The sequence below is a fragment of the Rhamphochromis longiceps genome, linkage group LG3 (genome assembly GCF_057381845.1).
Source record: "Rhamphochromis longiceps isolate RC_006_pf linkage group LG3, R_longiceps_female_GT1.1, whole genome shotgun sequence".
NCBI lineage: Eukaryota > Metazoa > Chordata > Actinopteri > Cichliformes > Cichlidae > Rhamphochromis > Rhamphochromis longiceps.
The window spans coordinates 32,879,942-32,903,342 of record NC_140559.1 but is presented as its reverse complement, the minus strand read 5'-3'; the positions used below and the strand labels follow the sequence as shown (position 1 = coordinate 32,903,342).

The 23,401-nt window shown below is 41.5% G+C and overlaps 1 protein-coding gene across 3 annotated transcripts in view; it reads left to right on the top strand.

Annotated features, from left to right (window-relative positions):
• The first annotated feature begins 140 nt into the window (after positions 1-140).
• Positions 141-23,401, top strand: part of LOC146674180 (uncharacterized) — an 83,705-nt gene continuing 60,444 nt past the window's right edge. For 2 of the 3 annotated variants that reach the window (XM_085394609.1, XM_085394601.1), the window contains exon 1: positions 143-814. In XM_085394609.1, coding sequence (XP_085250735.1) covers positions 663-814 — 152 coding nt within the window. In that variant the 5' untranslated portion in view covers positions 143-662. Of the gene's footprint in view, positions 815-23,401 lie in introns of all 3 variants that reach the window. The other variant, XM_085394617.1, reaches the window with a different exon arrangement.

Here is a 23,401-nt window from a genome sequence, read left to right as displayed (position 1 = left end):
GCATCTGTCTCTCCAAAGAATCTCACTCCTTCCTCTTCAGTCTCTATCCCTTCTCCCCCTCTCCAGCTGCTGCCTCAGTGGGATGGGTGTAGTTTAGTGCCGCGTTCTTCCCGGATTGTCTTTCAGTCTCTCGCGGCTCAAATACCGCTGAGGCCACTAATGGCTTAAGCCTCAAAAAATCTGAAATGCTTGAATTCTGGATCACCCTACCCCTGGGATAGCTGGAAATCTGAAATCAAGGACAACTGGAAAATATACTTTATAGAAAGCTGCAACGATTTACTGGCTATTTTTTCTGGGGGATTTTTTTGGGGGTTTTTTTTAAGTATTTATCATGTAGCAGATTGGGCTGGTGATGTTCTCCGGTAACATAAAATACTTGTAAATGTGGATCTGCTTCTTCAGGATTTCATCACAAAAGAAATACGAGCACTGGATTTATTAAGAAAGCATTACATTTTTATTTGTAAACCTGGAATTCACAAAAATTCCCCTTTTTCTCTCTTAATGTTGGGATTGTTGGATGGATCAAGTCTTAAGGACTCAAAACTTTCTATCTTAAATAAAAATTGTGCAGGTGTGTATGAATGTGGTTAAACACAGGATTAAGTAAGGAAGTGTGAGCTGCTTGTGCCTCTGTTTGTGTGCATAAATGTGTATGGATGTTTATAGCCATGTTAGAGGAAAAGAAGGACCAAGGTTCTCCAAAACAGAACAAACCATCAAAGATCAACAGCGGCAACACCTGTCACTCGACATTGGGTAAAACCAAGTATATCTCAAACAGCGGCAACACCTTCAAACCTGCACACGGGTGAGAGAGGAAAATCTTTGTGTTTCATTTCTTTTTCTGTCTGCAAGTGACAAATGCAATGCATGTGTGCATTTTGTATTAATAATGCCTTTACCTTTCATATGTGTGGAGAAAATGTGAATATGCAACAAAAAAAGTTTTAAAAAGTCATACAATCACAACCTGGATAAATGTTAAAAAACATTTTGCTAAAAAAAAGAAATGTTATTTCTTTTGTTAGAAATAACATTTCTAACCAAATATAATGTAAAATCAAGATTTAAAAAAAACTACCTTTGTCTTTTTAAAACATTTTTTATTGTGTGACTTTTTTCAGGGGGTACAAATACAAAGAATAACAGTACTAATGATGAATGTTGAGAAACAGTCAACCTTAAAATCCTGCTAAATGTTGGTGAAGACTTTTATCCACAGTCGCGACTATATTCTTGTATGTCACGTGTGCATATGGAACAATTAGCAAGTTGGAAATAGTCCTTTGGTATTAACCCTGGCCCAAACAGCTCTTACAGCTAAAGGAAGACAACAACTGCACGTGACAGGGCTATGCATGTATATGTGGGTGTCCCATCTGTCTAGATCCAAGTATTTAAAAGTTTTATTCATGTGTGTACATGCATGGTACCACCAAACATATGTTCTTTAGTTGATGACAACAATGAATTCCCTCGATTTCGATTCCCATTTCAATCAAATCCAGGTAGGAGGAGATGAATGTAAACATCTAATACCCAGCTGATATCACTGCAAAGTAAAGAGGGCAAAGAGAATAAAGCTCTGTAGTTATTCAGTGAAGTGGCCTAACAAAATGTTGAGGCTGTATATGCTAGTCCTACTTGCTGCTACAGGCATGTCTGAGAGATGTTTATGTGAGTCTTAAGATTAACTGCAGTGGAAGATTCCAGATTCGTTTGCTATATTAGAACAAGACGTTGATGTTGCTCCAAAATCTGGCTCAGAATAGCCAACTTGGTGAAGATGTTCCTTTGCTTGGTGTGAAGAAACTGTGGGCAACTCAAGATGTTTGGATAGAAGTTGTTAATTGTAACCACCTATGGTATCTTCATTGTTACCATAGCAGCTGTTTGACAGTTTGACTTTTAACTGGATCCATTAATGGTCAGATCACAATGTCTTTACCTTTCATTTGTATCGCCATCTCTTTTCTCAGTGTTTCATTCATTATTCACCCATTCACTCATTCACTGCAGTTTGCAGCCTTTTATTTCCATGAATGAAACCCACTCATTTGGTCATTCATCTGTTAATTCATGTATTCACTCATTCACCCATAATCCATAAGTTTTACATTTATGTAAGATCTATAAAACATTCAAGCTTGAAGTACTGTACTGTTTTATCTAGACTTTTAAAGAATAGAGTCATCCATCCATCCATCCATCTTCTTCCATTTATATGAGTCCTAGGCAGTCTAAACAGAGCTTCAGTCTGTCTCCCAGATTGCCGCCTTCATCTCTTTCAAGGTGACATCGCCAGCCAGCCCAGATACATAATCTCTTATTTATCTGAGAGAGCCTAGGTTCTCACCTATGAGGCACCGGAAGGCATCCAAGTCAGATACCCACTGAGAAGTATTCTCTAATTCCTGACTTAAAACTATGCCATCAAAACAATTGTAATTGATTTTAAGGGACCGCTCAGAAGACTGCAGGTGCTCCAATTAATAATAAAAACACATATTAAAGTGTTTTCTGATCTGACACCACTATTTCTTAGGCCTAGGAAATCTTGCACAAACCAGCAACCTATCAGTAGCTGTGACTAAAATATGAAGCTTAATACGAAGCACAAATCTTTACTTTTAAGCATCAGATTTAAGCATCAACTAATGGTGTTTTTTTTAATGAAGTTCAACACAACCACATAAAGCACAATTCTGGAGACAAGTTAAGAAGGTCTATGCTGATTTCATCCAAATGTATGACAGGATAAAATAAGAAAGGGATGGCACTTTAGATCCAAAGAGATCCCGTCGAGAGAGTGCCTTGGATAAAGATATGTGAATCTGGGGAGTGCCAAAAATTAGGAAAAGTGGTGACTGTGGTCATCTTTTACTTTTACATGGCTTGATGCTGGTTAGGCTAACTGTGGTGGGACAGATTTGGACAGATCAATGATGATTAAATTGCAATTATTATATTTTTTAGCCACCAGGTGGTAGGCATCAATGACACAAATTTTAACTTCTTTACAGGTTGTGTATTGACTTGATTTCAGTATTTATTGTGCTATAAATCTGTTTTTAACTGTACTAAAACATCTCAAATTGCTAAAGGCTGCACCATCTGCTTCTGCTGTTTTCTGTCAGCTGTTGCTCAGGTCGTGTACAGTGGGTTTCTCAGAGCTTTTCTGGCCATGTGTGCCCAAATTAAAGCTGTCAGTATGCTATAAAACTAAAACCAATTATCTATAGGAGGCTAAAGAGCCAGAGCTGAGCTACACTCCTTACCTTTACCTTATCTTACCTTTTCCATCACATATTAAGCCACTGATATAAAAACATTGACTAATTTCCTATGTTTAGATTATGTGATTATGCAAGATACTGAAATCTAAGCGCTCCTTCAGTTCAAAGACACACTGACCTTATAGAAACATTGTCTGAGTCACATACGCATTTAGCCTACATACTCACCATATGACCAAACACCTCGTAAATGTTTGAGAGGGTTTTGGTTTGTGAAATTTGATGCTGGTTATCATCCAAACCAGTGGATTTAAAAGAGCAGCTGTTCCCTTTTCTCCACTTTGTCGTTTTTGCTTTTTTAAATTTATTTATTTATTTATTTTTACCATCATTTCTTCTTTACTTTTCCTCTTTAATGTGCAAGCATTCTTCCTGGAGTTCCCACCATTCATTTTCATTGTCTTTTGTGGCTTTGCCCTTCCATGCCCGTTGGCCGGGACGCTTTAAAGTAGTTTTCCAGACAATCTGGATCCAGTCTGTCTGATTTTACTGTGTTCCTCAAACCTAAGTCCAAGTCTGTGTCATGTCATTTAACATTAAAAATTATTAGTCAGTGCAACCCCCAATACATTATGTATATGCTACGTCATGAAATCTTGAAACCTCAAGTCTAAGAAAATATCTTTTTTTTTTTTTTTTTTTTTTTTAAGTTGTATGGAAATATCTGTGCCTAATTGTTGTGGCTTAAAACCTGCAGTTGCTTTATTTTTGGCCACTTGAGGGTGATAGAAAACAATTTCCGCTACTGAGGTTTGGTGTGCGTTGCTTGAAAGTTGTCCATCCTGTGTATTCCTTGACTCTTTTGGAGGTTATTAGCTCGTTCTAGGTGAAACTCAGAGATGGTGTAGCACCAAAATACTCCCACTGATTGTTTTGGTTGCTAGCAGATTACCATAGTTGCCATTTTTTCATGATTGTGTGCAAATACTCACTAACTACTAGCCAGGCAGTCGAACAACTTGATAAAGTGCAACACAAACCAGAATTTGGGTGGAAGGTGGGGCTTCAAGTGAAAGTTGTGCCCTAGCATTGCAGCCTACATGCATACATATACTAATTTAGATACAGGCAAAATGTACAAAAGTCCATCATTCAAGTAATAGAATCCAGTCATCCAAAATGGGGAACACACTAATGTCACATGGTTAGTAATTGCATGTCTGCAAAACCACAATAACATTGACCTTTTACTGTTTAAGATAATAATCCAAATGTTTCTGTTGATTATTGGCAAATTTTCAGTTAAATTATTCTTGATGATGCAGATCACAAAAATATGACAATCATAGGAAATATGGCTGTCACAATATTGGACAATCCTGCATCACACGCTTTAGGCTCACACAGAAGGGACCCCCATCTTCAGAGCGGGCTGTTGAACTGTTGATGAGGCGCCCTATTGGTGCCACACTGATGATGATAAATGAATGGACTTAGCACTATCTGTTATCTCTACAATAATCCATTAAATATACATACACTGAACAAAAATATAAACGCAACACTTTTGTTTTTGCTCCCATTCCCCATGGGATGGACGTAGAGACCTAAAATTCATTCCAGATACACAATATAACCATCCCTCCCAAACAGTGGTCACAAATCAGTCCAAATGTGTGGTAGTGGGCACATCTGCCATATTGAGATAATCCATCCCACCTCACAGGTGTGCCACATCAGGATGCTGATCTGACATCATGAGTAGTGCACAGGTGTACCTCAGACTGCCCACAACAAAAGGCCACCCTGGAATGTGCAGTTTTTTGCGCTATTGGGGGTCTGGGGACCCAGAACCGGTCAGTATCTGGTGTGACCACCATTTGCCTCATGCAGTGCAACACATCGTCGCATGGAGTCTATCAGATTGTCAATTGTGGCCTGTGGAATGTTGGTCCACTCCACTTCAATGGCTGTGCGAGGTTGTTGGATATTCGTGGGAACTGGTACACGCTGTCGTATACGCCGGTCAAGCACATCCCGAACATGCTCAATGGGTGACATGTCCGGTGAGTATGCTGGCCATGCAAGAACTGGGACATTCTCAGCTGCCATCTGCCCTGAACAATGTGAACCATGATTCATCCGTGAAGCGCACACCTCTCCAACGTGCCAGACGCCATCGAATGTGAGCATTTGCCCACACAAGTCTGTTACGGCGACGAGCTGGAGTCAGGTCAAGACCCCGATGAGGACGACGGGCATGCAGTTGAGCATCCCTGAGACGGTTTCTGACAGTTTGTGCAGAAATTGTTTGGTTGTGCAAACCAATTGTTCCAGCAGCTGTCTGGGTGGCTGGTCTCAGACGATCTCGGAGGTGAACCTGCTGGATGTGGAGGTCCTGGGCTGGTGTGGTTACATGAGGTCTGCGGTTGTGAGGCCGGTTGGATGTGCTGCCATATTCTCTGAAACGCCTGTGGAGACAGCTTATGGTTGAGAAATGAACATTCAATGCACGGGCGACAGATCTGGTTGACATTCCTGCTGTCAGCATGCCAATTGCACGCTCCCTCATTGCTTGTGGCATCTGTGGCATTTTGCTGTGAGACAAAACTGCACATTCCAGGGTGGCCTTTTGTTGTGGGCAGTCTGAGGTACACCTGTGCACTACTCATGATGTCAGATCAGCATCCTGATGTGGCACACCTGTGAGGTGGGATGGATTATCTCAATATAGCAGATGTGCCCACTACCACACATTTGGACTGATTTGTGACCATTGTTTGGGAGGGATGGTTATATTGTGTATCTGGAATGAATTTTAGGTCTCTACGTCCATCCCATGGGGAATGGGAGCAAAAACAAAAGTGTTGCGTTTATATTTTTGTTCAGTGTATATGATGGTTTTAAATCTATATAAAGCGATCAGTTTGGCGTGGTTATCCTTTATATTTGAGCAGTGCCATTTCCTCACATCCTGGTCACTTTGTGTTGGACTCCATTAGTTCATCCAGTTGTGAAAAGGATTTCTGGGTCACCAACCAGTCTCGCCTCAGAGTGAGGCTTTTAAAGTGTAATAACTGTGGACAGGATGTCACAGTACAAAACCATGATTTAGTGACATGATTTTTAAATAGTGTGTGGTTAAGAAAAGCTAAGGCTACAAACTTTCCTTTGGCTTTGCAGTCAAAAACGCACATCAATTTCAGCAATTAAAAATGATCTGTTTTTGTGTCTTAAAATAGTCAGCGTCTTATAGCTAGCTCACTATATCAGTTGATACAGTGTCGAGTGTGTGAGTGTGTCTGAGACGGGATGACACATACCTTGATGGTGATGAAAAGTCTCAACTGTAATTGAAGCCACTGTGTCATGATGTAACTCGGACTAGGCGCATACACATATTCACACGCTGTGACATGATGTGGTATCACTCTCATTTTCCAATATCCAACTCGTTTGAGCTCGCCATAATGCCAGATGGGAGAGATTCCTAAGATTTTACATGAGAAGTTGTTTTGTCTTAATGGTCATCCTCGTGGTTTTGGCAGGTGGTCAAGTGCCTACTCGTTAACCTCAAGTGTTTCCATTAATTTCTAGGAGGCATTAATATAAAACACTAGCAAAAATCTACTCTTCAAGTATCAAATAATCACCCGCTGAAGGCTTGTTGAGGATGGCATCTGCACTCAGCTTGGTTTCTCAGAAGTGACAGCAGAGTCCAGACTTCTTTAAGAATATGGATGTATTAAAAGATTGGATACCGGGCAGTGAATTATCTGAATGACACATGACTTAAAAACTTTTCTAGCTTCTAATATCTGTTTCTGCGTCATGCAAATAGAACTCAGTTTTCAGACACATGAAGCCTCAGTGGATAGGGGTGCAACAATACACAAAATTCACGGTTCGGTTCAGTTCGATATTTTTTCGATACAAAAAAATGTTCATGCCTTTTTAATTTGTCATTTATTAAAATTATAAATATATATTTTAACTCAAAAGTACAGTTTTTAAATTTAATGTTGCTGAAACAACAAAAAAAAAAAAACATAAATCTATCTGATCGAGAAATCACTCATCTTTGGAAAAGAGAGTTTATCACAGAGAAATGGCTCTTTCCAAAATAAAGCTATACTATACGCTTCTTCTGGGCTATATTCTCAGCAGCATATTAAACATATCAGGTCCCCATAAGGAGAATCATGTGCTAACGGCTGTCTAAATGACTCGGGTAAAGTTTGTAGCATGCGTGCTTGTTGTTTTTGCAAATCTCCATTAACGAGTTCCTGCGGATCGCCCCGTGCGTGGGGCTGGATGGTGTCAACACGTTAATGAACTAACTGCGCTAACGCACTAGTTCCCACCAATGTAATTGAGCATTGTGTGGCACATTCAACATACTGTTTTACTTTTGTCCATGACGCACTTACCATCAGGGTCATACTTTACATCAAAACCAAAATAGTTTCAGACGCCAGGGCCCTATTTCAGGAAGCCGGTTTAGTGCAAACTCTGAGTAAGTATACCCTGAGTTAACGAAAACTCTGGGTTTTCGGTTTCACAAAGCAAGTTTAGATTAATTCTGAGTGAGTCACTATGACGACACACTCCGTGAAGCTAACCTGCCCCCTAGCAGGTTTACTTCAACTAACCCTGACGTTCTCCGCCTCTTTGTCAGAAACCTGACTGTAGGAAGTGTCAGACATGGCGTGTCCCTTCCTTGAAGAGCCAGTAGATGTTGAAGCCCAAATTCTCTGCAGAGCTCTCCGCCGGGAGAGAGTGATTAGAGCGCGTTTGGACATTTTATCATTTCCTGATGATTTCCTGTGTGAAAGTTATCGTTTTTCAGCACAATCTATAATTTATTTGAATAACATCCTCAGGCCTAATATTGCTCATAAGACACATCGTGGACATTCTCTCAGTTCTGTACATATTATTTGTATTGCACTTCGTTTTTTTGCAAACGGGAGCTTTCTGTATAATATTGGTGACGCTGAGCACGTTTCCAAGGCTACCGTCTGTCGGGCAGTCAGGAATGTTACAGTTGCACTGAAACGTCTCCTGTACACGTTTGTGGTGTTCCCCGGTCATAGACCCACAAGATAAAGAAAACGCACTTAAAACTCAGTCATAACTTACTTAAGAAATAATGATGGTGTAAGGGAGAAATACTTTACAATCTCCACCAGATATCTCAAGAACAATAATGAACACCCTTTGTTTTTTTGTGTGCCTGTGTTACAACTTATTCACAAGTTAAATTTATTTAATAAATTAAAACTAAATCACTGTTGAAGGTTTATAGTAGTTGCAGGGTTACTGAACTCTCATTCCTGTTCTGAATTTCAAACAGATGCTGTATGCTGAGGTATTACAGCACATTACTGTAGCATGAAAGTTTTCTTATAGCACTCCTAATGCCACATTAGACCTCTGTAAGTGTAAACATGTTCTAGCTACACATAAACAATATGAGAAACTTAGTATTCATGCATTATACTAACCTACAGTTATTGGGATGATATGGTCACGTGGGGTAATGCTATTAGCTATTAATTTTCTGTTAATTAAGCTTCTTCTCCATTAGTGTCTAATCGGATCAACTCGCCACGGTTTGCCAAGCAGGTACTAAAATGTGATGTCACACTGCATGCCACCAATTGGCTGGTCAGAGCATCACCTGATGAGTCATGTGAGCGTCTTCTTCACAAAAATTAAAACTGCCATTTTTGAAACCCAGGAAATGGATACAAAAAACCAACTATTCGATTCTGATTTGATTCAATTCAATTCAATTTTGACTGAGACAGTCAGAAATATTACAATTCTGATCATTTATCAGTACATATCCATATTTTTATATCTCTATATAAAAACAAAGCTGACACTTGTGAGACTTCATCAGAGGTGTAAACATAACAGCAGATGCCTTTGTGTCAAAGTAACTGAGGATAAAACACAGAAAAACATGAAGCTTTTCCTGGCCTAGCTTTTTATAGCAGATAACCTTAAAAATATTTTGCAGTAGAACAAAAAATGAAGAAAACCATGAAGCAACATGTGAATATTACCTGATGCTATTGAAGTGAAGCAGAGCAAAGTTACAAAAGTTTTATTAGAGACACATCGTTTTGCAATTTGGCATAATTTTTAAAAAGTTTAAATTTTTTCGGTGAACAGAACAAATGAGGCTTTCTTGTTGGAGGTCATTTCTGAAAGAAAAAAAACTGCATCTGACAGCACTGCACACAACGGTAGACTGGCGCGTAATAAGATAGCGAATAATGCAGAAAAAAGAGATTTGAGAGAGAAAGAGCTGTGCAGGAAATGTGATTTTATGGTGATGGAAGCAAAACAGCAAAGGTAAGAGGGAATTAATGAGGATTTTTATCAAACGTGAAGCGTACTTTTGATCTTCTTTTGCTGCTGGTTCAGTGCATTTTAGTCGGAGAGTGTCAAAACCTGCAGCATCAGAATCTGTGAGCTGCCGGCTTTGAGAGATGTCCATATATGGATCGTTCACCATGTGGGGTGAACGATCTGTGCTTTGTGTTTACAACTTTGTGCGGAATCTGTTTACATGCTCTCATTTTATGTTTGGTGGTTGTTGAAATAGTTTTGTGAGGCTTAACCTAAGATTCTGGGATTTCTGGCAAAATACATTTATATTTAATAATCGGTTCAGGATTTCATGAATCGACATTGCATTATTCAAGCTAAAATCTATTTAAATTGGAAAAAAATTTTTTTTAAACCCACCCCTACTGGGTTTTAATGGAAAACCAGTAAATCTGAGTTGAGTTAATTCGAGTAGCTACTAGGGGGAAATGGGCTTTTTATACACTATGCTATTTTGAGAAATGCCATTTTGAATTTTCCCGGCGTGCATAACTGATAATTGTTATTAATAGTTGTAGATATTTAGCAAGAGCTTATGTATATGTAAGGACTATCTTGTGTGGTCTCACTAGGTTTTATTTAGTGTTACAGAAATTTCCACCTACTAAACACTCGGGTTATAACTTGGCCAAGTTTGACCCTTCGAACAGCTGCTGCCGTCTGCTCTTGTGCTGCTGCTGCAGCCTTGTGACCAGAGACCTGGACTTGAGTCATACCTAAGTCAAAACAAAGACATGAAACCACATTTGGACTTGACTGCTGCAAGCCCTGACCTTCAGGAAACTTTAAAAAGAAGTTTTTCTTGCATGAAATCATTTTAAAAAGAATTTAAAAAGAGTTTTGATTCAGAATGTGCCTTCACAGGAATGAATAAGTTTAAAAATAATTGCAAATTCAGAGTTAAACATTTATTGTGCTGGCATAATAAATTGTTTTACATCTTTGCACACGTCACCACAGCTAAGACTCGAGGTGCTGAGTGACTGCAGCTTTCTGCTTGAGCCAGTAGTGATTTATTTTCATCAGTTCTTATTAAACTCTCTGGCTAACTGGACCTCAGAGATTACATCAGCTGTCAGAGTGCTGGTGTACACAGCTGTTACCAATCAATATTGTATTTCCACACAAGACCACAAATTAACATCAATGTAGAATAATTCAAAAGGAGCCGCTGAAAATCTTTGTATAATAATACAAACAACAACATAAGCATTTGAGCTTAAGCAGATAGATGCCCTTATCTCTGAGTCATTTGTCAAAAATATCAAAGCTTATTAAAGTGGCGGTGCTGTGGAGAGATTTATGACCCCAACATGTGTAGCAGCAAGGTTTGCCCGGTGTGGGTTACTGCGAGCACTTTGTGTCCTCACTTTCTGATGATTTAAACTCCATCTGTCTGTTGCTGGGCATGTAACAGAGGGTGTAGGGACTCCCACTAACGGCTGAGGTAACCCCACACTCATGTCACATGACTTGTCAGTCAGGACCGGGTATGTTGGGTGATGGCTGGCATCCAAAAGGGGTGATGATTAGGATTCTCATGGACTCTGTCAGTTTTGGCCGGCGGTCATAGGTTCTGTCCAATAATATGACGCAAGACTGGAGTAAAAGACATCCATGGATTGGCACTTTATTAAAGAAGGAGCATGATAACAGCACAAACACTAACTACAACTAAACAAAATGGCTTCCTTTTATACTCTACCTTTTCAGGTGAGCATCTGGAATAGCCCAAGTATGGGGGTTAACTAATCAAAATGAACACATAACCCTCCACACAAACAAACATACAATAACATTAAATCACATCACAAACATATACTGTACATATTTCCAACACATACTATAAACAAACCAATAACATAAGCTTCACCCATTTCTATCTAAATTAAAACCCTCTTTAACCATACTCCCTAACCCGGCACACTGGTCTGCTCCAAGAGCTCTTAAGCAGGTGATTGAGCCGCTTTCACTCTTTTGCTCCACATCCTGCAAGAAGCAACCAGGACAGATGAGTACCTTTACAAGTTCTCATTTCACATATGTTTAGGTTATTGATAAATGATTAACTGCAAACAGCTCTAACTTTGGCTCTTCTCCGACACAGGTAGGATGGCCAGTCCCACTGTCTCTTTTCTGTTACAAGCTGTCAATTTAATCGTATGTCAAATAACCTAATAAAAGACTCCATAAGAACTAATGTGTTTTCTTTATTACCCTATTTTAAATTCCCAATCCAACAATTTATTATTAACAATACCAACCAGGTAATGGAACCCCTGGTCTCCATTACAGACTCACTGCACACGGTGGCAATATTAAAGTCTGAAATAGAAGCTGGCTGAAAGACAACTTTAACAATCTCCAAAGAGGAAGAAAGTTTGGTCAGTAAACAAATTAGAAAAAAAGAGCCAAGTAGTAGATCTCAGTGAACATTCTTTCGTATTTGAAATTGTTTCAAAAGTGAAGATTTTATATAAGTGTACCATTTTTAATACATTTAGCACCTATACAACATCTCCAACAGTTTCCTGTGGCACTCAATGTGGTCTTCCATTGCTGTACCCCATTCAGAGATGCTCTTCTACATACCTTGGTTGTAACTAGTGTCTATTTGAGTTTCTGTTCTGAAATACTCAGACCGTCCATGCCATGTTCAAAGTATTTTACATCACCTCTCTTCCCCATTTCGATGGTTAGTTTAAACTTCAGCAGGTCATCTTGATGATATCTACATGAATAAATACGCCACATTGCATTAACAATTAGCTAAACAGGTACAGGTGTATCTACTGAAATAGCTGGCGAGTCAATTTATCTGTCTTTGCTTTCATCCTTGCAGCAGTTTAATATCAGGAACTTTTTAGTTCTGCTCCAAACTCCTAAACACAAACTTAACAATGTGGTGTATGCTGTATAGTGTAGTGAAGAATGCCCAGACCTCTACATTGGAGAGACCAAACAGCCACTTCACAAACGCATGGCACATCATAAAAGAGCCACCTCCACGGGACAAGACTCAGCAGTCCATCTGCATCTTAAGGATAAAGGTCACTCTTCCGAGGATGCCAATGTTCACATTTTGGACAGAGAGGACAGTTTGAAAGAGGAGTGAAAGAAACCATTTTATGTCTACTGTGAGCGACCATCTTTGAACAGAGGCGGTGGTTTACGACACCAACTGTCTGCCATCTATAATCCAGTTTTGAGATCCCTTCCCAGACGCCTTAACGCCCACTCACATCCTGGGCCATCTGACCTCAGGAAATCACATGATAGGGTGGGGCTAGGTTTCACAATGAGCGCACCCGAAACCCTGGCTGATTGTGACCCACACCCGTTTTCACACCTTGGCTCATGTGATTAGGTAGAGGATCATTAGGGGGTCCTTTTGTCCGTCTTTGGGGGGAAACTCCCACCATTTTACCTTTAGAACTGAAGAAGCTTCTCGGATGAGAGGTGAAACATCTTCAAGAAACTTAAAGAAGTCCAGATGCTTTTCTTTCCAAGCTCCTTAGACCTGACATTATGTTCTCTGAATGTTCAGGTGTTCACAGCAGTCACGTGTAGATGTAAATTCAACCATCCAAACGCAGAAAGCATGAACAGGATGTAATAGCTGTGAGTTATTTCTATTTTATTTATTGTCTCTAGATGAAAATTCCAGTGAACAGTCATAACATAAACCAGTGCTAGCACATTAGCTTTTCACACTTTTCTCACTGTGTTAAATGGCCATGTAAATGGGTTATTTGTTGCAGCCATTTTGTTAACATCTTCTCATCCGCCACACTGGGACAGTTAAATATTCCTTTGTAATATCTCCCTGGCTGAATTTCCAGTTTCATCACAGTGAGGAAGTAGGAACCCGGAAAGATACTCAGGGTTGAACACAGATACTAATTTGAGATTTCATATTCCTCGTCCATGTTGGCAGCGGCCACCGTCTGTTGTCAGTGGTCTGGGGTCTGGTTACCTCCAGCCAGAATTGCTTAGATCATAGGGCTTTGGAGTTGACGTAACACTGCAATGTATTTTGGGAGTACTGCGCCATATATCTGGGCCACGAATCAAAACAAACACACTGTGCTGTGTTGGAAGGACGGTTGCTAGAAACATGCTTAAAAGCAGTTACAAGGACGGTACAGAGACAGATTGCGTCTGGATGCGAAGAGACAGTACTTGCAGAGCTTGCATTGGAAATGAACTTTGCTGGAACACTGTAAAGCTGTGGGTTGTGGGAATGACCCATAATGTTTTATCTAGGAGTCTACCCATATGGAAAAGATATATATAACTCTTATAAAGTTTGTATCTGTCTTGTGTGAAACTTGTATGAAAAGCATATAAGAGTGAAAACAGATATAAGATCCCTTGAAAAATTATATAATGAAACTTGTATGTTTTGGATACTTGCTAAAACAATGTATGAAAGTAATGAGAAAGTGGCCACTTTCATGAGTAAATCGTGTAAGCCTTATATGATTTACTCATGAAAGTGGCCACTTTCATGACTTCTGGCATGATAAGACATATGTCATCCAGATATGGGCCAGGCCTGGCATAGATGGCACTGTCTATGTGATGGCATGCCACATCTGGCTTGATTGTGGTTTGGTTTATGTGGCCCAGGCTCATAGAAGACAGGCCTGGCCGGGAGCTGGCATTAAGCTGGCACTTCTGACTAACTGGTGTCATGGCAGGTTGTATGTCAACCAGATGTGTGCCAGGTCTGGCAATGACGCCACTGTTTATGGCATGCCATATCTGGCCCAATTATGGTTTGGTTTATGTGGCCCAGGCCGGAGCAGGTCACCTACTGATCGGAAGGTTAGTGGTTCAATCCCTGGCTTCTCCAGTCTGCATGTCGTGAGTGTGAGTGTGTATGAATGTAGTTAGGAAGCACTCAGTTAAGAGAAAGTGTGTGGTTGGGGGAATGTGGCATGTTGTATAGAGCACTTTGAGTAATCTGGGCGAGTTGGAAAATGCTATATAAGAATCAGTCCATTCACTGTCCGAACAGAGTTTTGTCACGTTACTTTTGCACTATCACTTTCACTTTTTCACTTTTTTTTTTTTTATTGTCACATCACATGTGCAGGTACATTGGTACAGCACATGCGAGTGAAATTCTTGCGAGCTTCCCAAGCAACAGAGTTGTGCAAAATACAATAACATAACCAGGCAAAATATACGAATGGCTAAATCTGAAACTAATAAATATATGTACAATATATAATAGTATATGCAAGCAAAAAAAAAAAAATTCTGGATGTGTATACTAAATGTTTTTCTACGTGTGTGTGTGTGTATACACATATTTTACAAATTAAATAGAGTAAACAATAAATAAAATATATAAAAATATACAGAGTTGAGACATGTGCAAAACAGTGGCATTACTGTACAGTATGCAGTGCATAATGTTGAAGTTCCAGTAGTGAAGCTGAGGTGTCTATGACGTGTTCAGCAGTCTGATGGCCTGGTGGAAGAAGCTGTCTCTCAGTCTGCTGGTACGGGACCGGATGCTGCAGAACCTCCTTCCTGATGGAAGCAGTCTGAACAGTTTATGGCTGGGGTGACTGGAGTCCTTGATGATCCTCCCCGCTTTCCTCAGGCAGCGCTTCCTGTAGATGTCTTGGAGGGAGGGAAGCTCACCTCCAATTATCCGTTCAGAGCACCGCACTACTCTCTGGAGAGCTTTGCAGTTGTAGGCGGTGCTGTTGCCATACCAGGTGGTGATGCATCCAGTGAGGATGCTCTCAATGGCACAGTGATAGAAGGTCCTGAGGATGCGGGGGCTCATGCCAAATCTTTTCAGTCTCCTGAGAAAGAAGAGGCGCTTCTGCGCCTTCTTCACTGTTTTGTTTATGTGTACTGACCACGTAAGATCCTCAGCCAGATGTACACCAAGGAACCGGAAGCTGCTCACTCTCTCCACAGCAGCGCCGTTGATGGTGATGGGGGTGTGTACTTCTCTGCACCTCCGGAAGTCCACTATCAACTCCTTTGTCTTTGCGACGTTGAGGGTGAGATGGTTGTCTTGACACCAGTGGGTCAGGGCGCTGACCTCCTCCCTGTAAGCCGTCTCATCACCATTGGTGATAAGACCCACCACTGTAGTGTCGTCCACAAACTTCACAATGATGTTGGAGCTGTTAGTGGCTGTGCAGTCGTAGGTGTAGAGTGAGTACAGGAGAGGGCTCAGTACACACCCCTGTGGAGCACCAGTGTTCAGTTTGATGGGGGATGAGGTGATGCTGCCCAGTCTGACCACTTGGCGTCTGTCAGACAGGAAGTTAAGGATCCAGCTGCAGAGGGAGCTGCTCAGTCCTAGATCCTGCAGTTTCCTGTCCAGCTTCGAGGGAACGATGGTATTGAATGCTATTATGCACATGTTGTTATTACATGGCTTAATTAAGGTACACATTAGGCTGACATCTGGGGCCAGAACTGAAACATGGCCCAAGCAGGCATAGGCTACAAAAAGATTTCCCAAGCCTTGAACATCCCACATAGCACTGTTCAAGACCAAAATTGAACTTTTTGGCCACAATGCAAAACGCTATGTTTAGTGGAAAACTAACACTGCACATCACTCTGAACACACCATCCCCACTGTCAAATATGGTGGTGGCAGCATCATGCTCTGGGGGTGCTTCTCTTCAGCAGGGACAGGGAAGCTGGTCAGAGTTGATGGGAAGATGGATGGAGCCAAATACAGGGCAATCTTGGAAGAAAACCTCTTGGAGTCTGCAAAAGGCTTGAGACTGGGGCGGAGGTTCACCTTCCAGCAGGACAATGATCCTAAACATAAAGCCAGGGCAACAATGGAATGGTTTAAAACAAAACATGTCCATGTGTTAGAATGGCCCAGTCAAAGTCCAGATCTAAATCCAATCGAGAATCTGGTATTTTAAAGAGTACTTAGCAGAAATATTATACAACGTAATGGGGTTGCAAACTCCCAGCAAAAAAAAAAAAAAAAGAAAAAAAGAAAAATAGGGAACCACCCCCCACCCTCTGCCTTATAATGCTTAATCAGTATAATCTACTTTAATTCAATGCATGTGTAAAACAAATGCACAGAAATCAATTATTTTTTCAAAATATTTAAATAGATTCAACATCTTTCTTGCACAGAATTGCAGATTGCACAGATTGTACCTTCCCAAAGGAAAAAGTACTATAGCTTATGTTACGAAATAAACATATATTCTTAGTACTTTCTGATTATATTGTTTTATGTATTTTAATAATAAAGGCTTGCAAAGCAAGGCCATTTTTGACTCATAAACCAAGCGCTTAGCCAGACTGAAAACAGGAAGTCTAGGGTAGAGCTGCAGAAGTATATTAATAAATACAGGAAACCAGACAGAAAAGTGGAACTAGTAACAGATAAGGACTTGTTTTTATCGAAACGATGTGTGACGTGTGAAGTACCAAAAGAACACCTATATGAGACAGATTTTTAGCTTCTAATGTTAGAGATTCTGGAACTTGCTTTGGGCTGTGCAGGGCTCTCTCTTCCGGAAGATGATTGGATAAAGAAATATAAATGTTTTGACCACTCCTGAGTCGGGTTTTCCCTGTCATGGGGATCAAAGAATCGGGTTTAATACTTACTAGGGTATATTAGACTTATATACAGTAATTGATTTCTATACATTTTATGTCAGATTAAAACTTTGGTTGATAGATTCAGATAATTATTTATTAAAAGCTAGACATTTTAAATGAGAATAAGAAAGAAAAGTATGTCTTTGTGCCCCCTTTTCCCTGTTCATGCCCTACCTGCCCCCCTGGCAAAACTTTGCTAGACTCGCCCCTGCACAGTTACCAGCCATCAGCTATGTAGAAAAGGATCCTGGTGTAGAAAGTTAAATAAATTCTAAATAAATTAATTAAATTAATTTTAGCAACAACTTATCAAACTTAAACTTGGGCTCTTCAACTGGTGGGGGAGATTGTCACATCTTGCAGGAGCTTTCCTCTCCTCAGGAGCTCCCTCTGCAGGAGGGGGAGATACAGGAGAGGTGGAGGAAGATCTCAGCCTGGGTGTTTATTGTCTTATGTAGTCTGGAAGATGAGTGGATGGTGGGGTGGGTGCAGTTTTCTCTGTGGTGGGGTTGGGTGGACTGTCCCGGGCTCTGTGGGGCCGGGCGGCGCTGCTGCACTGGGCCCGGTCTGGATGGGCCTGGGCCCCCTTTCCCTGGCGGGTCGCGGAGTATGGGGGTGCCTACTGGGGTCAGCGGGGGAGCTGGCCCCAGGGAGGGGTCACTTGCCCCTCCCTTCCTTCCCTCCCCATCTCCAGCTGCCTCCTTCTTCCCGCTCCACCACAACCACCCACACATGCAGGGCCTTGGAGTAGGGGTATGTCACCAGGGTGCAGAGGAGGCTACCCCCCCCCCCCCCCCCCCCTGTCCCCTTCTGGCTGCCTCTCCCTCAATTTTATCCCACAACTTAGACATTCACATTACTCACACTCTCATTACACATACATATAGGATCTTGGGGGTGGGCACGATACACGGAGTCCAAAGTACCATCAGGGTGTACACCCCACCCCTGGCATCGTTGCCCACCTCTCAATTTTAAATACACGTAGACATTGAGGGCTAGCAGGAGGGACCATGCGCTTACCTGCTGCTCTCTGGCAGGTAGCTCCATGCCCTCCTGGGTTTTAAATGCACCTTAGAACACACATGCATCAACACTACAATGAGCGGGTGGAGGGAGGTTTGGAGTCTTCTCTCACCCCCATTCTCTGCGACCTGCTGGAGCGGGAGGGCTAGTAGGAGGAGTTGGCCGTCCGACTGCGGTCTGGAGTGTGGAGCCTTCCTGCTGCTGCGGAGTCGGGGCGGTCTGCCTCCCCCCACCGCAGGGAAAAGGGAAACACCACCTGGGTCTGGGTGCAGTTCCCCCCTCCAGGGGCGGGGGCACCTAGACCCGGTTTGTAGAGTACGCTTGGGGAGTGTGATCGTGTGCACAACGTCTCTTTATGTCTGTCTCCACGGTGGTTGAGTGTGGAGTGAGTGCATATGAGAGCATGAGGGTGGGAATGGATGTTTGTATATGTGTGTGCCTGTATGTCTGTGTCTATATGTCAGGTTGGGTGTCAGGCGCCACCTCTCTGGGGACATCTCAGGCCCTCCAAGGTTTGGAGGCCTATCTCCCCCTACCACCACTTCCCCTGCCAGTGGCGGACCCCCTCAGACATCGGTGCGTTGGTGGTTCTTTGTGTCCGGGGATGGGCGTCCAGGTACACACCGGCTCACTCCTTGGCGGCCGCTTATCGGGGCCCGGAGCCTGGGGCTCGCTCGGGCCACTTCGGAGGTGGGGTGCCCCCGGCCTCTCGGCCTGGGGCTCGGTCACTCAGGCGCAGCTGGCTGCCGGCGGAGCTCACGGGCGCGTCACTGCAACTCCCCCTGGCTTCTGCTCCGCGGCTGCTGAGTGAGCCCTCATCTGGGACTCTCCTCAGCTCTTTCCTTCCTTGGTCTCTTGTGTTCTGGGGGCCTCTGGATGTCTGGAGTTTTGATCTCCTCCACACCTGCTTCATGCCCTGGAGGACGGGGCTGTGGCCCCCCCACACCCTCTAGCAGATTATTACATGAAGGAACCTTTTAAAAAAACAAAAAACAAGCGCGTCCATGCTCACAGGTGTACACACGGGTGATCACACCCACAAACTACACCCTTTTTGGCTCCTACCTCAAAGCACACTGTGTTCTGTTGATCTTATGTGCTGCACAATAATGTTTAACATTTAGTATTTACTGTCATATTCCCATATATCATTGTGATGTTGTTTATTCTATTACTCTTGTTCTCTTCTGCTTGCTTTCTTTTTTCTTTCTCAGCAGGTGATCCAGGTGATTGATATATGCATTTTTTTTTTCTGCTCATTCTGTTGGTTTTTGTCTTTTGCCCTTCTCCCCCGTCCCTCTTCTCAGCTGTTTCTCTTTCCCTCTTTCTTTCTCCCCTTCTTTCCCCCAGTCAAGTCTGTCCCGTATTCAGTGAGTGAAAATAAAATAAACAATAAAAGGTGAATCAAATGGACCATTACGGCAAGGCTGGGATGGTCAGTTTGGTAAAGTAAATCCGTTGGGCATCTTTCTTTGCCTTTAGACAACAATTCTGATGGCAAAAGAGCCAAACGGGACAGGCCAAAAAAAAAAAAAAAAAAAAAAAAAAAAAAAAAAAGAAAAGGATCCTGGTGTAGAAAGTTAAATAAATTCTAAATAAATTAATTAAATTAATTTTAGCAACAACTTATCAAACTTAAACTTGCCGCTCTTGTTCAGCCGCTGGTTTCCTCTTTCTGGTGCAAAGTGGGCCAAAAACAAACAAGAGAGACGAGAGTGGCGACAGAAAAGCTGATCAGCTGATCATTGATCAGTTTCATGACTGAAGTAGCAACAGGAGAGGGAGGGAGAGAGAAGAGGCAGTCGCTCCATATATTGTGGGTTAAACTTAACGTGGGGATGCTTACAAATGTTCAGAGATGAACTTACACACTTGCTTTACTTCTCTCTGGGATAACTTTCTCGGAGATGAAATGCCGGTTTCATAGCGAGGCTCCAAATGCTCAACCAGACCGCTGACAGGTCTCGCACGCCACAACCGCTCTATCACGTGATGCATACTGCTCCGACGTGCTAAGGTTATGAGCTGGGTTACGCTATGTCGCAAGTTTTGTGAGGTGCTTTCTTGATATTTAATGGATTGATTACATTTTTTATTTCTCTCCGATATCCGATCCAGTAATTTAGGTCAGTATCGGACCAAAACCGATATGTAATATTGGATCAGTCCATCTCTACTCACAAACCTGTCAAACCTGCATTTGAAACGTTGGCTACCATAGCAGTATAGTATTGCAACATGACATTTGGGTCTTCTAACTAAAATAGGAAAATAGGAACATAAAATAGTGCCTCATTGCCAGACCTTGCCCGCATCTGCTTGACATACACCCTGCCATGACACCAGTTAGTCAGAAGTGCCAGCTTGATGCCGGATCCAGGCCAGACCTGTCTTTTATGAGCTTGGGCCACATAAACCAAACCACAATCGAGCCAGATGTGGCATGCCATCACATAGACAGTGCCATCTATGCCAGGCCTGGCCCATATCTGGATGACATACATCTTATCATGCCAGAAGTCAGCCAGCAGTGCCGGCTTGATACAAGATCCGGGCCAGACCTGCTTGCTATGTGGGAACCACTGTAAAAAGTCATCAGAAGTTTCACCCTCTTTCAGTAAGCTGACAATGACAGAGTCATCTGCATATTTAATAATGGCCCTGTTTTCATATCTGCTCTGACACATGCTTGTATAGAGAATGAATAATAAGGGCAATAAGACACACCCTTGAGGAGAACCTGTGGAGGAGAACACTGGGTCAGACATTTATTCTCATTCTTTGTGACCTGTCAGTTAAAAAATCTAAAATCCAGCCCACCAGGTTTTTCTTGATTTCAAACTGTTCAAAAATTCAAAAATATGGGGCTGTATTGTATTAAAAGCCAAAGAAAGCTAACTTCACGCTAACTTCTAACTCCGTTAAATGTCATAAATTCCATTTTCATGGATGCCTGGATGTTAAACTTAATTGTTACACCTGGTAGAGCAGTCACACTGATCATTTTATGACAGATGAAAGAATTTAGACAGTTTTTCAACTCTCAGTAATCCCACAGTAATTGTTTGACTTATGGACCTGCAGCAGAGTTTGGGCCCAGACGCAGCTAATTATGTCAGACTTAAAGACCGGATAACGAGGGACCACTGTACAAGGTAGATCTGAAATAAATAAAGATGAAACGTTCTGAAGAAGTTTGTGTTGCATGAATGTTTGTGCTATACACACAAAACACACGTGTCCGTCCGTCCATATGTCTCCACACGTTCCTGTGTGTTCTCCATGGTGAGGTCACCCCCATGGACCTCAGTCAAGGTAGCGATGACAGCTTAAAATAAAACCAACATAGTTTTGGCTGGATTTCCCCCCATAGACACACACACAGAGCCGGAGTGCTGCCCATCAGCTGTTGTGTCACGTTCAGGTGTTAAGCCCTGTGGTCCGGGGGAGGGGATATATTTGTAATTTGTTGCAATACCCACCAGAGAATGATCCTTTAATGAAAATATTCATCATCACCTTTTGATAAACTGTTGATTTGCAAAGCATTATCAAACCCTCCAAGCTAGCTCACACACTGGACAGAGAAAGTCTTGTTATGTTTTGCTAAATCCAGTCACACGTTGGAGGGCGTCCAGCTCTGAAGCTCAGCGTTCATGTATTTATTTGCAGAAAGAGAGTTTGTCACCTTCTTTTTTAGGGCTTATGTAATATTATCTGATACACATTCAGGTGCAAACTGATGGTTGCCACTGCCTGGAGGACATAACTGAACTAAAAATATTATTACTGTCCCCTAATATACCGCCACAGAGCACAGTTTAGCATTGGATGTGTACAGGTATTTCTCAAGAAAAACAAAGTGGATGCTGTTCTACAGATAGAGTAACTGGGTTTCCACCAAGTTATAATCAAATTCGATGACCTTTAAAATGGCTATAAATTATATTTTTATGAAAACAATGACGTGTGAATAACTCTGTTTTAGGTTTCATGTTTTTATTCCAGAGTATCTTTGCGTGATTAACAGTTCAAAATAATACTTAACAAAGTTTTATCAGTCCATGGGGAAGTCTCTTAGATCATCTAATGTCTGAAACAATCCTTGTTAAATCCTTTTGACCTTTCTTCTGAGTGGCTGCTGGTCACAAACAAAAGATTTCTGTGCCTGACATAACTGTACAGGTCAGATATCCCCTTTCATCATATCGAGTCAACAAAACATTACACAACAGTTAACTTTATGCATACAAAAAAAAACAACCCAAAACAGTAAATGAATATGTAAGTAAACAAAAATGTAAGTACATAAGCAGTGAAACAAAACAAAACAAAACAAAACAAAGCAAAACAAAACAAAACAAAACAAAACAAAACAAAAAGATTAGAGGAGAGTTAAGCTATGAACTGTATTACATATTAATACTGAAATCCTTCTTGAGAGATAAAGGTTCAATATATTTTAGGTAGGGCTGGGTATCGTCACTGATTTCTAGAATCTATTCTATTCCGATTCACAAGGTCCTGAATCTATTCGATCCACGATTCGATTCAATTCGATTTGAATCTGGGAAATTTTGCCTCAGACAGTCAGAAATATTATAATTCAGATCAGTACATTTACATATTTTTGTATCTATAAAAAGGAAGCTGACACTCGCAAGACTTTATCAAAGGTGTAAGCATCACAGCAGGTGCCTTTGTGTCAAAGTAGCTGAAGATAAAACAGAAAAAACATGAAGGTGATTTTCCTGGCCTGGGATTTTATAAAAATATTCTGCAGTACATCAAAAACGAAAGAAAACCATTAATGAACATCAGTGTTGGGTAAGTTACTTTAAATTAGTAACTTAGTTACATTACTAGTTACTTCTATCAAAAGTAACTCAGTTACTTCAAGTTACTCGTTACTTTCAGAGTAACTAGTTACTAGGGAAAGTAACTTTGGTTTTACTCAGAATTCTCTTGTTAATGTGTTGCTTCCATTACTTTGCCAGTCTCCTAGCTTGCTTACTTGCCACAGTGCACTGTGCCACCTACCAATAGAAAGGAAAAAATAATGTGCACATTTCCACGAGAGAAATCCCACACCTGGACCGTCGTTGACCGCC